This window comes from Zootoca vivipara, chromosome 9 (assembly GCF_963506605.1).
Source record: "Zootoca vivipara chromosome 9, rZooViv1.1, whole genome shotgun sequence".
Classification (NCBI taxonomy): Eukaryota; Metazoa; Chordata; class Lepidosauria; order Squamata; family Lacertidae; genus Zootoca; species Zootoca vivipara.
Genome location: NC_083284.1, coordinates 2,307,706 through 2,321,448, shown reverse-complemented (window position 1 = coordinate 2,321,448; position 13,743 = coordinate 2,307,706). Strand labels below are relative to the sequence as shown.

Sequence of the window (13,743 nt, the reverse complement as noted above, 5' to 3'; positions counted from 1 at the left end):
AGCCATTGTGGCTCAGAGCCTCTCCTCTGTGAATCTGTCTAGTCTCTTTTCAAGCCATCCAGGTTGGTAGCCATCCTTGCCTCCAGTGGGAGAGAGTTCCAAAGTCTAACCCTGCAAGAAAGAAAACTGGACATTAGTTGTTGTGTCTGGAAGGAGTCGTTAGTTGTTTGGTTCCTTCCAGGAAACCTAGCACCAGATTCCATTTACTCTATCTCTGTCTGTCTGTCTGTCTGTCTTTTTAATACTCAACTGCATAAAAGCAACAGTGCATCTGACAAGGGACTCAGCTACATTAATCAAAAACAGTGTTTTGAATGCGTTATAAACAGGCAACACCAAATGGCGCTGGAGAGTAAAAAAAAATTCTATGCGATTTCCCATAGCATTCCCCCCTTTTGTTATAATGATTTAATTTCTGACTTATTTATAGCGTCCCCCCCCCCCGTGTGTAGATCCACCCGAGCTGACCTCTGGGGGGTGGAAAAGGGACTTTCAGAGAATTATGTTTGTGTGTACAAGGTGTTCTCTGGACAAAAATAAATGGGAATGGCAACATTGTGATGAACATGCTATTGTTGACAGCAAGATGTTCTGCTCTCAGTTTTAGCATGGTTCTCTCCCCCTCCTCATTTCATGCCCCCCCCAACAACAACAACAACCCAGTCAGGTAGGATAGGTTGAGAGTGAGTGACTAGCCCTCAAGATCACCCAGTGAGCTTCATGCCCAAATGGGGGATTCGAACCCAGGTCTCGCATGTTCCAGTGGGTCTAATAGGCAACTAGACTCTTGAGCATGTATAGAGTACCTTCCTACTTTGTAAGCTCAGCCAGGCTCGACGACCCCACTAGTCTTTGGGGGAAGGAGCTTCTGGGAAGATGGGGTCAGAGGTCAGAAGTGGCTTCTCTTGTATGATCTCTGAGCCTCATCAAGTGGCTGGTCCCTGTTGCTTTCGTGGCGATGGAGCCAGAAGTCTCATTGCACAGGAAGAGGCATCCGGGAAGGTTCGTCTTCCCAAAGAGTTCCTGGAGCACTGAACAGGCCCCCTCCCCATAAAAGGGGCTCTTGTTGCACCATAGAGAGAATCTGAGCTGGCCACAAACGTTCAGTGTGTCAGCTCTGAGAAAGAAGCCACTGCTATAATAATAATAATAATAATAATAATAATAATAATAATAATAATAATAATATTTATACCCCGCCCATCTGGCCGGGTTCCCCCAGCCACTCTGGGCGGCTTCCAACAAAACATTAAAATACAGAAATCAAACATTAAAAGCTTCCCTAAACAGGGTTGCTAGGTGGGTGGGAAGGGACGAAGAGAAGAGAAGAGGACTGTTTAAGAATAGCCCTGTCAAAAGAGGATATCCAGGAATAGCAAGGATGATTCAGGGCAAGAGAATCCAGAGACCTCAAGTCTGGCTGTGTGCCCAAGGTCTGGAAAAAAAAATGATGGGAGGGATGTCTCTCCTTCATTGAATATTGGAATGGTAGAGTTGGGAGCCCCTTCATGGATCAATGCCTTGTCGTGGCGAAGGGGCTTGAATAACTCAGAGAAGCTATGAGCTATGCCATGCAGGGCCACCCAAGATGGACAGGTCATAGTGGAGAGTTTTGACTAAACGTGATCCACCTGGAGAAGGAACTGGCAAGCCACTCCAGTATCCCTGCCAAGAAAACTCCATGGACAAAGACAACAGGCATATAAAAGTTATGACGCTGGAAGATGAGCCCCTCAGGTCGGAAGGCGTCCAACATGCTACTGAGGAAGAGCGGAGGACAAGTACAAGTAGATTCAGAGCTGATGAAGCGGCTGGGCCAAAGCCGAAAGGACGCTCAGTTGCGGATATGCCTGGAAGCGAAAGGAAAGTCCGATGCTGTAAAGAAAAATATTGCATAGGAACCTGGAATGTAAGAACCATGAGTGGAGGTAAGCTGGATGTGGTCAAAAATGAGATGACAAGAATAAATATCGACATCCTGGGCATCAGTGAACTAAAATGGAAGGGAATGGGCGAATTCAGTTCGGATGACTATCATATCTACTACTGTGGGCAAGAATCCCGTAGTAGAAATGGAGTGGCCCTCATAGTCAACAAAAGAGTGGCAAAAGCTGTAATGGGATGCAATCTCAAAAATGACAGAATGATCTCGATACGAATCCAAGGCAGACCTTTTAACATCACAGTAATCCAAGTTTATGCACCAACTACCGGTGCTGAAGAAAGTGAAATTGACCAATTCTATGAAGACCTACAACAACTTCTAGAAATGACACCAAAGAAGGATGTTCTTCTCATTACAGGGGATTGGAATGCTAAAGTAGGGAATCAAGAGATAAAAGGAACAACTGGCAAGTTTGGCCTTGGAGTTCAAAATGAAGCAGGGCAAAGGCTAATAGAGTTCTGTCAAGAGAACAAGCTGGTCATCACAAACACTCTCTTCCAACAACACAAGAGACGACTCTACACATGGATATCACCAAATGGGCAGCATCGAAATCAGATTGATTATATTCTCTGCAGCCAAAGATGGAGAAGCTCTATACAGTCAGCAAAAACAAGACCTGGAGCTGACTGTAACTCAGATCATCAGCTTCTTATAGCAAAATTCCAGCTTAAACCGAAGAAAGTAGGAAAAACCACTGGGCCAGTAAGATACAATCTGAATCAAATCCCTTATGAATACACAGTGGAAGTGAGGAACAGGTTTAAGGATTTAGATTTGGTGGACAGAGTGCCTGAAGAACTATGGATGGAGGCTCGTAACATTATACAGGAGGCAGCAACGAAAACCATCCCAAGGAAAAGGAAATGCAAGAAAGCAAAATGGCTATCCAACGAGGCCTTACAAATAGCGGAGGAGAGGAGGCAAGCAAAATGCAAGGGAGATAGGGAAAGATACAGGAAACTGAATGCAGATTTCCAAAAAACAGCAAGGAGAGACAAGAGGGTCTTCTTAAATGAGCAATGCAAAGAAATAGAGGAAAACAATAGAATGGGGAAAACCAGAGATCTGTTCAAGAAAATTGGAGATATGAAAGGAACATTTCGTACAAAGATTACCATAATCAAGGACAAAAGTGGTAAGGACCTAACAGAAGCAGAAGACATCAAGAAGAGGTGGCAAGAATACACAGAGGAATTATACCAGAAAGATATGGAGGTCTCGTACACCCCAGGTAGTGTGGTTGCTGACCTTGAGCCAGACATCTTGGAGAGTGAAGTCAAATGGGCCTTAGAAAGCATTGCTAATAACAAGGCCAGTGGAAGTGATGATATTCCAGCTGAACTATTTAAAATTTTAAAAGATGATGCTGTTAAGGTGCTACACCCAATATGCCAGCAAGTTTGGAAAACTCAGCAATGGCCAGAGGATTGGAGAAGATCAGTCTACATCCCAATTCCAAAGAAGGGCAGTGCCAAAGAATGCTCCAACTACCGCACAATTGCGCTCATTTCACACGCTAGCAAGGTTATGCTTAAAATTCTACAAGGCAGGCTTAGGCAGTATGTGGACCGAGAACTCCCAGAAGTGCAAGCTGGATTTCGAAAGGGCAGAGGAACCAGAGACCAAATAGCAAACATGCGCTGGATTATGGAGAAAGCTAGAGAGTTCCAGAAAAATGTCTACTTCTGCTTCATTGACTATGCAAAAGCCTTTGACTGTGTCGACCACAGCAAACTATGGCAAGTTCTTAAAGAAATGGGAGTGCCTGATCACCTCATCTGTCTCCTGAGAAATCTCTATGTGGGACAAGAAGCTACAGTTAGAACTGGATATGGAACAACTGATTGGTTCAAAATTGGGAAAGGAGTACGACAAGGCTGTATATTGTCTCCCTGCTTATTTAACTTATATGCAGAATTCATCATGCGAAAGGCTGGACTAGATGAATCCCAAGCTGGAATTAAGATTGCCGGAAGAAATATCAACAACCTCAGATATGCAGATGACACAACCTTGATGGCAGAAAGTGAGGAGGAATTAAAGAACCTTTTAATGAGGGTGAAAGAGGAGAGCGCAAAATATGGTCTGAAGCTCAACATCAAAAAAACCAAGATCATGGCCACTGGTCCCATCACCTCCTGGCAAATAGAAGGGGAAGAAATGGAGGCAGTGAGAGATTTTACTTTCTTGGGCTCCTTGATCACTGCAGATGGTGACAGCAGTCCCGAAATTAAAAGACGCCTGCTTCTTGGGAGAAAAGCAATGACAAACCTAGACAGCATCTTAAAAAGCAGAGACATCACTTTGCCGACAAAGGTCCGTATAGTTAAAGCTATGGTTTTCCCAGTAGTGATGTATGGAAGTGAGAGCTGGACCATAAAGAAGGCTGATCGTCGAAGAATTGATGCTTTTGAATTATGGTGCTGGAGGAGACTCTTGAGAGTCCCATGGACTGCTAGAAGATCAAACCTATCCATTCTTAAGGAAATCAGCCCTGAGTGCTCCCTGGAAGGACGGATCGTGAAGCTGAGGCTCCAATACTTTGGCCACCTCATGAGAAGAGAAGAATCCTTGGAAAAGACCCTGATGTTGGGAAAGATTGAGGGCACTAGGAGAAGGGGACGACAGAGGACAAGATGGTTGGACAGTGTTCTCGAAGCTACGAACATGAGTTTGACCAAACTGCGGGAGGCAGTGCAAGACAGGAGTGCCTGGCGTGCTATGGTCCATGGGGTCACGAAGAGTCGGACACGACTAAACGACTAAACAACAACAACAAAGAGTTGGGAGGGATCGCCAGGGGTCATCTAGCTCAACCCCCTCCAACGCAGGAATGGCAGCTAAGCAATTCCTGCAAAGCAGGAACCAAAGCCATTGGAAGAGGCATCAAGGGCTATTGGAACTAAAAAAGAGGGGCAAAAAATGGATGTTTCTTCAAAGAAGCAGGCGTCTTTTAATTTCGTGACTGCTGTCACCATCTGCAGTGATCAAGGAGCCCAAGAAAGTAAAATCTCTCACTGCCTCCATTTCTTCCCCTTCTATTTGCCAGGAGGTGATGGGACCGGTGGCCATGATCTTGGTTTTTTTGATGTTGAGCTTCAGATCATATTTTGTGCTCTCCTCTTTCACCCTCATTAAGAGGTTCTTTATTTCATTACCGGTGTTCAATGATATGGTGATTTACTGCACAGCCCTTCTGTTGAGCGGCTCCTAATGTCAGGAAGATCTTCTTAATTCTCAAAAATGGAAATACCTGCAGAGGAGCAGCGGCCGGGGGCATTTTCGCCCCCATGCCAATGTCAAATTAGCTGGATATTTTGTCATAGAATCATAGAATCATACAGTTGGAAGAGACCCCAAGGGCCATCCAGTCCAACCCCTTGCCAAGCGGGATACACCATAAAAGCATTCTTGACATATGCCTGTCAAGCCTCTGCTTAAAGATCTCCAAAGAAGGAGACTCCACCACATTCCTTGGTAGCAAATTCCACTGCCGAACAGCTCTTACTGTCAGGAAGTTCTTCCTAATGTTTAGGTGGAATCTTCTTTCTTGTAGTTTGAATCCATTGCTCCGTGTCCGCTTCTCTGGAGCAGCAGAAAACAACTTTTCTCCCTCCTCTATATGACATCCTTTAATATATTTGAACATGGCTATCATATCACCCCTTAACCTTCTCTTCTCCAGGCTAAACATACCCAGCTCCCTAAGCCGTTCCTTATAAGGCATCGTTTCCAGGCCTTTGACCATTTTGGTTGCCCTTTGACCATTTTGGTTGCCGTTCCAGCTTGTCAGTATCCTTCTTGAACTGTGGTGCCCAGAACTGGACACAGTACTCCAGGTGAGGTCTGACCAGAGGTACTATTACGTCCCTTGATCTAGATGCTATACTCCTATTGATGCAGCCCAGAATTGTATTGGCTTTTTGAGCTGCTGCATCACACTGTTGACTCATATTAAGTTTGTGGTCTACCAAGACTCCTAGATCGTTTTCACATTTACTGCTCTCAAGCCAGGTGTCTCCCATCCTGTATTTGTGCCTTTCATTTCCCCCCCCCCAAGTGTAGTACCTTACATTTCTCCTTGTTAAAATTCATCTTGTTTACTTTGGCTCAGTTGTCTAATCTGTTAAGGTCATTCTGAAGTGTGATCCTGTCCTCTGGGGTATTAGCCACCCCTCCCAATTTGGTGTCATCTGCAAACTTGCTCAGGATGCCCTCAAGCCCATCATCCAAGTCATTGATAAAGATGTTGAATAAGACTGGGCCCAAGACAGAACCCTGTGGTTCTTCCCACTAGTCACTACTCTCCAGGATGAGAAGGAGCCATTGATGAGCACCCTTTGGGTTTGTCTTCTTTTATAACCATTCTAGGGTTGCATGCAGCAGTGGGAAGAGTGCTGTGGCGGTTCAGGTATCAGACTTGGACCAGGGAGAGACCAGGGTTCGAATTCCCCCACTCAGCTGTGAAGCTCACAGCTTGTTATGGGGGTTAATTGGGGCCAGGGAGAACCATGTTTGCCACCTTGAGCTCCGTCGAGCTATTCAAGACCGGAACGGACTCCCTCAGAAGCGGGCAGCCTCTGCTTCCTGCTGCCAGTCAGTGCTTCCTGCAAAGTTTTAAAACAGAGGCTGGAGAGCTATCTGCCGGGGTTTTTCCCAGCTGTGGTTCCTGTGGTTGAGCTAGATGACTGTTGGGGGTCCCTTTCATCCAACCCCATTGCTGCTGGGCTCTCAGACCCCCAAAGTGAGAAGGCTAGTTTCACTTTCCTAGCAGGACTTCCTTGCGAGGATTCTCCCCTCCCTATAATCTGAGCAGAGGGTGCATTGCTATTGTTTCCCCCCTGGAAGGGTTCTGGAAAGGACAACACCCAAGATAAGTCTGGAACTGCCCTCTGACGCCTTGGTCGCCATCCATGGGACTCCTTGCCAGCTTTCTTCATCCTGTTTTCAAATCCTAGTTATGCATCCTCAAAAGTCCCGGAGAAATCCGATGGTTCTGTCCACCACTTCAGAAACGGCCTTTATTTATATCCCAGTTCCAAGGAGCTCTAGGTAGGGTACAGGGCAGCTGTCTCCCACCTCCATCTGGTACGCAGGATGAGACCCTCCCTGTCCGCAGACTGTCTCGCCAGAGTGATGTATGCTCTGGTTATCTACCGCTTGGACTACTGCAATGCGCTCTACGTGGGGCTCCCTTTGAAGGTGATTCAGAAACTACAATTAATCCAGAATGCGGCAGCTAGACTGGTGACTGGGAGCGACCGCCGAGACCACATAACACCAGTCCTGAAAGACCTACATTGGCTCCCAGTATGTTTCCGAACACAATTCAAAGTGTTGGTGCTGACCTTTCAAGCCTTAAACAGCCTCAGCCCAGTAGACCTGAAGGAGTGTCTCCACCCCCATCGTTCTGCCCGGACACTGAGGTCCAGCTCCGAGGGCCTTCTGGCAGTTCCCTCCCTGCGAGAAGCGAGGTTACAGGGAACCAGGCAGAGGGCCTTCTCGGTGGTGGCGCCCGCCCTTTGGTACATCCTCCCATCAGATGTCAAGGAAATAAACAACTACCTGACTTTTAGAAGGCATCTGAAGGCAGCCCTGTTTAGGGAAGTTTTTAATGTTTGATGTTTTATCGTGTTTTAATATTCTATTGGGAGCTGCCCAGAGTGGCTGGGGAGGCCCAGCCAGATGGGCATGGTATAAATAATAAATATTTTTAAAATATATATGAGGTTCTCTCCCTGTTCATTGAAACCCCACAACAACCCTGTGAGGCAGCTCAAGCGGAGAGATAGAGACTGGCCCAAGGTCATACCCAGTGAGCTCCGTGGCTGAGTGGGGGATTCGAACCCTGTACTCCCAGGTCCTAGTCTGGCACTCTGACCACCATGTGTAATGTACATGGTTCTCCTGTTCATTTAATCCAGGGGGATGATGGGAGTTGTAGTCCAAAAACTGCTGGAGACCCCAGTTTGGGAAACCCTGATTTAATCCCCCTAAAAAAGGAAAGCGAGTCTTGAGCAAGCAACTGAAGGTGGGGCAATGCTGGGCCTCCGGAGGTTCTTCTGTTTTTGGTGCAGCCACAAAGAAGGCCCTTGTCTTCCATGGGGAATATCTCCAGCATCAGAGCATGGACAAAGTGCAGGAGCACCGAAGGATGTCCTCTCTCATGCATGCACCGACTCTCGCTTCTGGATATCCAGGTCTTGCCTGAAGGTCTTTCTGAAGCTCTTCTGCTGTGTCCTCCAAACTCAAGTCAGACGGGCTCCCCCTTGGCTCACCTCGCCTGAAGTCGAGCTGCGTCATGATTCATTTTGCGTCAGGAGCTGAAGGAGCAGGAAGGGGATTCTATGGAAAAAATGCCTCTCTCTCCTGCGGAGACAATGTGGGGAAGTGGAGAGGGAGACATCGGAGCAGGCTCTCCAAGATAGGAATTATATGGCCCTGTGCATGTTTCGCCAAGAAGGTGTTGGGAAGGCTATTTTCTCCTTCCTATTTTTAAATTGGGTCCAGCTCCACCCTCCGCTTGTCGGTCTCCAGCCAGTACAGCTCTGTTTCCTTGGCAAGGTCTCCACCTCTCCAGGGAACTTGAAGACAGGATGGTTAACTTATCTGGACGGGGAGCTGGTTTTCCTTTTGGCATTTAGCATTGTGTCTCCAAGTGGTGCAACAGATGTTCGGCCTGAAAACATGGATCGGACCAAAGGATTTATGGGTTGTTGTCAGCAGATTAAGGCTGCCTGCAGTCCTCTTAAAGACCCTTAGCAGAACCTAAGTCCTCTGCAAGAGAGAAATATTCCCCTGTCCCATACGGGGATCGAACCTGTGATCTTGGCATGCACTAACCAACTGAGCAATTTGTATGTTTAGTAACTTTTTTGTGAACCGCTCTGAGACCTCTGGGTATAGGGCGATATGTAATTATAACACTAACACTAACAATAATATCAAATACAGTGGTACCTCGGTTTATGAACACAATTGGTTCCGGAAGTCTGTTCATAAACTGAAGCGTTCATAAACTGAAGCGAACTTTCCCATTGAAAGTAATGGAAAGTGAATTAATCCGTTCCAGATGGGTAGGCTTCGTTCATAAACCGAAAATTCGTAAACCGAGGTGTTCATAAACCGAGGTTCCACTGTAGATGACTAAAAAGGATGCAGCATTATGGCCGAGTGAGCTCCCCTTCCCAGTCCATCGTCTTTTGCGTTGTGCGTTCATTATGATCCGTAATGATGGCATTGGAACAGTTAAACACCGTTCTGCTTTCCAGACTGATTGTCTTGGCATGGGCATATGCTTTCATTTGCAGTCTCCTTCCTTGGAGGTTTCTAAGCAGAGGCTGGATGGCCACCTGTCATGGATGCTTTAGTTGAGATTCCTGCATTGCAGGGGGCTGGACTAGAGCAGGGGTCAGCAAGGTTTATCTTGCCTGGGCTGGATCGGTCCTGTGGAGATCCCTCCGTGGGCTGGATCGCGTGTGCTTGTGAGCGAGCACGCGATTTCCGGTACCTGCGCGGATGCGATTTCCGGCGTCTAAAGGACCCTCGGGAAGCCCTTCCAACTCTACAATTCTGTGATCTGTGTATGGTCTATAGCAGGGGTCCCCAGACTTACCGGCGTTTGGGCCGGTTCCCACCGCGCCGATCGCGCGGCGGGCCGGAGGACGGGGGAGCGCGTGCCTGTGCGGGCCGGCGGGCGGGGAGTGCGCGCCCGTACGCATGCGCACGGGTGCTTACTGGCGCGGCGGCGCACTTCCAGGGTGGAAAAAGCACCGAAAATCCATTGTGCGCATGCGTATGGGCCTCCCCCGACCCGGAAGTGCACCAGAAATGACCTCTTCCGGGTCGGGAGAGGCCCATACGCATGCGCACAAAGGATTTTCGGCGCTTTTTTCCCGACCCGGAAGAGCGCTGCCGCGCTGCGCGCCGTAAGAGTGGGCGGCGGCGGGCGGCGGGGGGCGGCGCGGGCCGGATTGGCAGGCCAATTGGGCCGCATCCGGCCCCCGGGTCGTAGTTTGGGAACCCCTGGTCTATAGCTCCCTGCTGCATTCCTGCAACTTTTTATGCAACAGATGGGTATGTTTAGCCTGGAGAAGAGAAGGTTAAGGGGTGATATGATAGCCATGTTCAAATATATGAAAGGATGTCATATAGAGGAGGGAGAAAGATTGTTTTCTGCTGCTCCAAAGAAGCGGACACGGAGCAATGGATTCAAACTACAAGAAAGAAGATTCCACCTAAACATTAGGAAGAACTTCCTGACAGTAAGAGCTGTTCGGCAGTGGAATTTGCTACCAAGGAGTGTGGTGGAGTCTCCTTCTTTAGAGGTCTTTAAGCAGAGGCTTGACAGGCATAAGTCAAGAATGCTTTGATAGTGTTTCCTGCTTGGCAGGGGGTTGGACTTGATGGCCCTTGTGGTCTCTTCCAACTCTATGATTCTATGTCCTGTGTATGGTTGGTGGGAGCTTGTCCATCTTTTGTTGTGCAATCATGAAATCAGAGAATATTAGAGTGGGAAGGGACCCTGAGGGTCATCCAGCCCAACCCCCTGCAATGCAGGAATCTCAGCTCAAGTATCCATGACAGGTGGCCACCTAACCTCTGCTTCAAAACCGCCAAGGAAGGAGAGTCTACCACCTCCCATGGGAGTCTCTTCCACAGTCAAACAGCTCTTACTGTCAGAAAATTCTTCCTAATGTTGAGTTGCAATCTCCTTTATTGTCGCTTGACTCTATTGGTTCATCCCTTGGAGCAGCAGAAAACAAGCTTGCTCCACCTTCCATGTGACAGCCCTTCAGATACTTGAAGATGGCTCTCCTCTCTCCTCTTAGTCCCTTCTTTTCAAGGCCAAACATGCCCAGCTCCTTCGACCGTTCCTCATCAGGCTTCGCCTTCAGACCCTTGATCCTCTTGGTTGCCCTCCTCTGCACACCTTCCAGCTTGCCAACATCCTTCTTAAATTGGGGTACCCAGAATTGGACACGATATTCCATGTGTGGTCTGACTTCCCCATAGCTGTAGCACAAGAGTGCCCCTCTAGACATCAATAATGCAGCAAGACTGGGGAAGAATCACAGAACAGCTAATAAAGCAGAGTGATGTGCGGACAGTCCAGCATAAATCCACCACTCGCGCACTCTTCTTGCACCAATGACAAATTGCAGAAAATAGCCGCAAAACCACACTAGCCTGGAGACGGTGCCCCTTTAAAGCTATGCACAGTGCAAAGAAAGCCGATCAACTTTTATTCCTCTCTCAATTGGGCCACCTAGTGAACACCCACCGTTCTTGTGAATGAATGATAACCACAGAGTGGATTTTCTCTAGCCTGGCCCCCTCTCCTAAAGGACAGAATTGTGCAAAATAGCATTTAACACCATTGCCTGGGTGTTATCTGCAAAGCTGGAGATTCAGGTTTACGTGTGTAAACATACCTCAAAATAATATACCAAAACCAATAGATAATTTAAAAAACTAAATCAAAACATAGTTGGAATCTCCTACCTTGTAATTAGAAGCCATGGGTTCAAGTCCTACCCTCCAGAGTAGGAGAAAACAAGCTTGATCCTCTTCCAGGAAGATGTCCAGCATGTAAAATGTTAGCTTTAAACTGTTTTCCCTAAAGAGAGCTGAACTTTATTTGGTTCCAATATCCCAAGCTCTGCTCTGAACCCCCTGAGAACTTTTGTCCTTCCCTGTCCACAGTTTCTCCTCTTCTTCTGTTTTCTCTCAAAGGTTCCTGGGTGAAGCCCAAGTACCCCTGCGGGACGTCCTGGCATCTCCCAACCTGGCGGCCAGCTTCAACGTTCCCTTGCTGGATGCCAAGGGGCAGAGCACCGGGGTAAGTCCATTTCTTGGTGGAATCTGCTTTGTGGTCCATCTCACTGATTCACAGCAGGAGGAAAGAGAAGTCCACCGACCGGATGCTGCTGCTCTGCACATTCTCAGTCAAGTCCTATCAACCCTTGGCCACTCCAGTGATGGTTGGAAACATCTCACCTGAAACTCCAGGGAGCCTCTGTGAATGCGTAGACATTAGTGAGATCGGACTGAGTAAAAGCAGTGGCATAGCATGGGTTGCCCAGGGCCGGGGCTGCCTGGAAGGGTGAGTGGGAAGAGAGGGGAATGGAAGGAGTATGCATGTGCATTGAACTGCCTAATGGTGACTGTGTCACCCAGGAGATCTCAGCCACAAAAATAAGAAAAGAGCCGTTCCATTGTCTGGTGAGGTCGCTTCCAGCTTCACATGGAGAAGCCGTTTCCAACAGAGACCAGCGACGGAAATGTGTAGCTGCATTGAGGCAGCACCGGGGTGTGTGAAATTTGGCGCCCCTAACCATGTTGCACCCGGGGCAATTGCCCCTGTGCCCTCCATGCTATGCTACTGGGAAGGGGCTGTAGCTCTTTGCATGCAGAAGGGGCCAGGATCAATCCCCAAAGGCATCTCCAGGCAGGCTTGGAACTGTCCCCTGCCTCAAATGCTAGAGAGCTGCTGCCAGTCAGTGTGGACAATATTGAGCCAGATGGACCAATGGTCTGACTCGGTATCAGGCAATTTCCTCTGTTCTTCCTGCATTCATGACTGGCATTAGGGTGACCTCTTGACCCCTGGCTGGCACCTTCCCTCTAATTTTTCCTGGTCCTGCTAAAAACATTCTTTTTGGACAGGCGTACCCAGATGTTCGGAAAGTTGATGCTAGTTTTAATCGCTTTTAGTCTATTGTCATTTTAACTTCATTTTTTGTGCCATTTTAACTTCATTTTTTGTCCTTTTCCTTTATCTTTTTTGTAAAATACTTTGAGGTTGTTGTTTTTTTGACAGTCAAGCCGTGTATAATTTTTTACAAAGTAAATAAAATAAATTCCAGTCCAGCTGTGTGAACACAGCATAGCGGAAAGGGTGTGTCCTGGCTTAGGACCTCCACCCATCTTTTGGGGAAACCCCCCCCCCCAGGATTAAGGCTCTTTTGCACTGACATGCAGAAAAGACAGTTATTTAGGAAGGGACCACAACCTAATCGACCCCAAATTTCCACTTCCAGTTTGGGTAGAGAAGAGATGAGTTTGTCTTAGTTTTCTTCTCCATCCGCGAGTTGAACAAGTTTTGTTCCTCTTCTTTCTAAAATGAGTTTCCTTTGTGGGTTGGCAACTGTTGGCCTGGCTTACGGCAAGGGGGAAGTCCTTCTGAGTTCCTCAGCGGGGAGGATGTTTGTGTGCAAGGAACTTGGCTGCTTCCGGCCTCAGTTCCCTGGAGTCCCTTTTATTTGATGGGAATGGTCCCTCTGGCTGCCTTCGTTCCATTGCCCTTCCAGGAGATCAGTTCCCTTAACCGACTCCGAAACAGATCAACATGGATTTCTCAGTTGTTCAGAGATGACGATGCATTGCAGATGGGGACCAAGAATCCTAAACTCACTTTATGCGCTGTAAAGGGGCAAAGACGGGTCAGGAAATAGAGCTGGGGAGTCCAAGGAAAGAGCCATGCAGGGATTGTCCTTATGCTGTTGCCCCACTGCTTTTCCCCACAGGAAAACGACTCTCTAGTGCTCAATCGGAGCAAACAGCAATCCGGGCTTTCTCCAGATTGATGTTTGCTCTGATTCAGAGCTGAAGAGCTGATTTTCCTTGGGAAAGGAGTGAGGCAAGGGGGAAACCTCTTGGATTCATGCTTTCTAGGTACAGGACAAGTGTGGATGAGCCTTTGGTCTACAGCAGGAGCATAAAAGGCTGCCTTATAATGAGCCAAACCACTGGCCTATCTAGCTCAGAATTGTCTACACTGACGGACAGTGCTT

At 47.8% G+C, this 13,743-nt stretch overlaps 1 protein-coding gene across 9 annotated transcripts in view; it reads left to right on the top strand.

Moving 5' to 3' along the window:
- DYSF (dysferlin) overlaps positions 1 to 13,743 on the top strand; it is a 178,204-nt gene that overhangs the window by 21,586 nt on the left and 142,875 nt on the right. For all 9 annotated transcript variants that reach the window (XM_060278297.1, XM_060278298.1, XM_060278292.1 and 6 more), the window contains exon 4: positions 11,684 to 11,789. In XM_060278297.1, the coding sequence (XP_060134280.1) occupies positions 11,684 to 11,789 (106 nt within the window). The remainder of the gene's footprint in view (positions 1 to 11,683; positions 11,790 to 13,743) is intronic.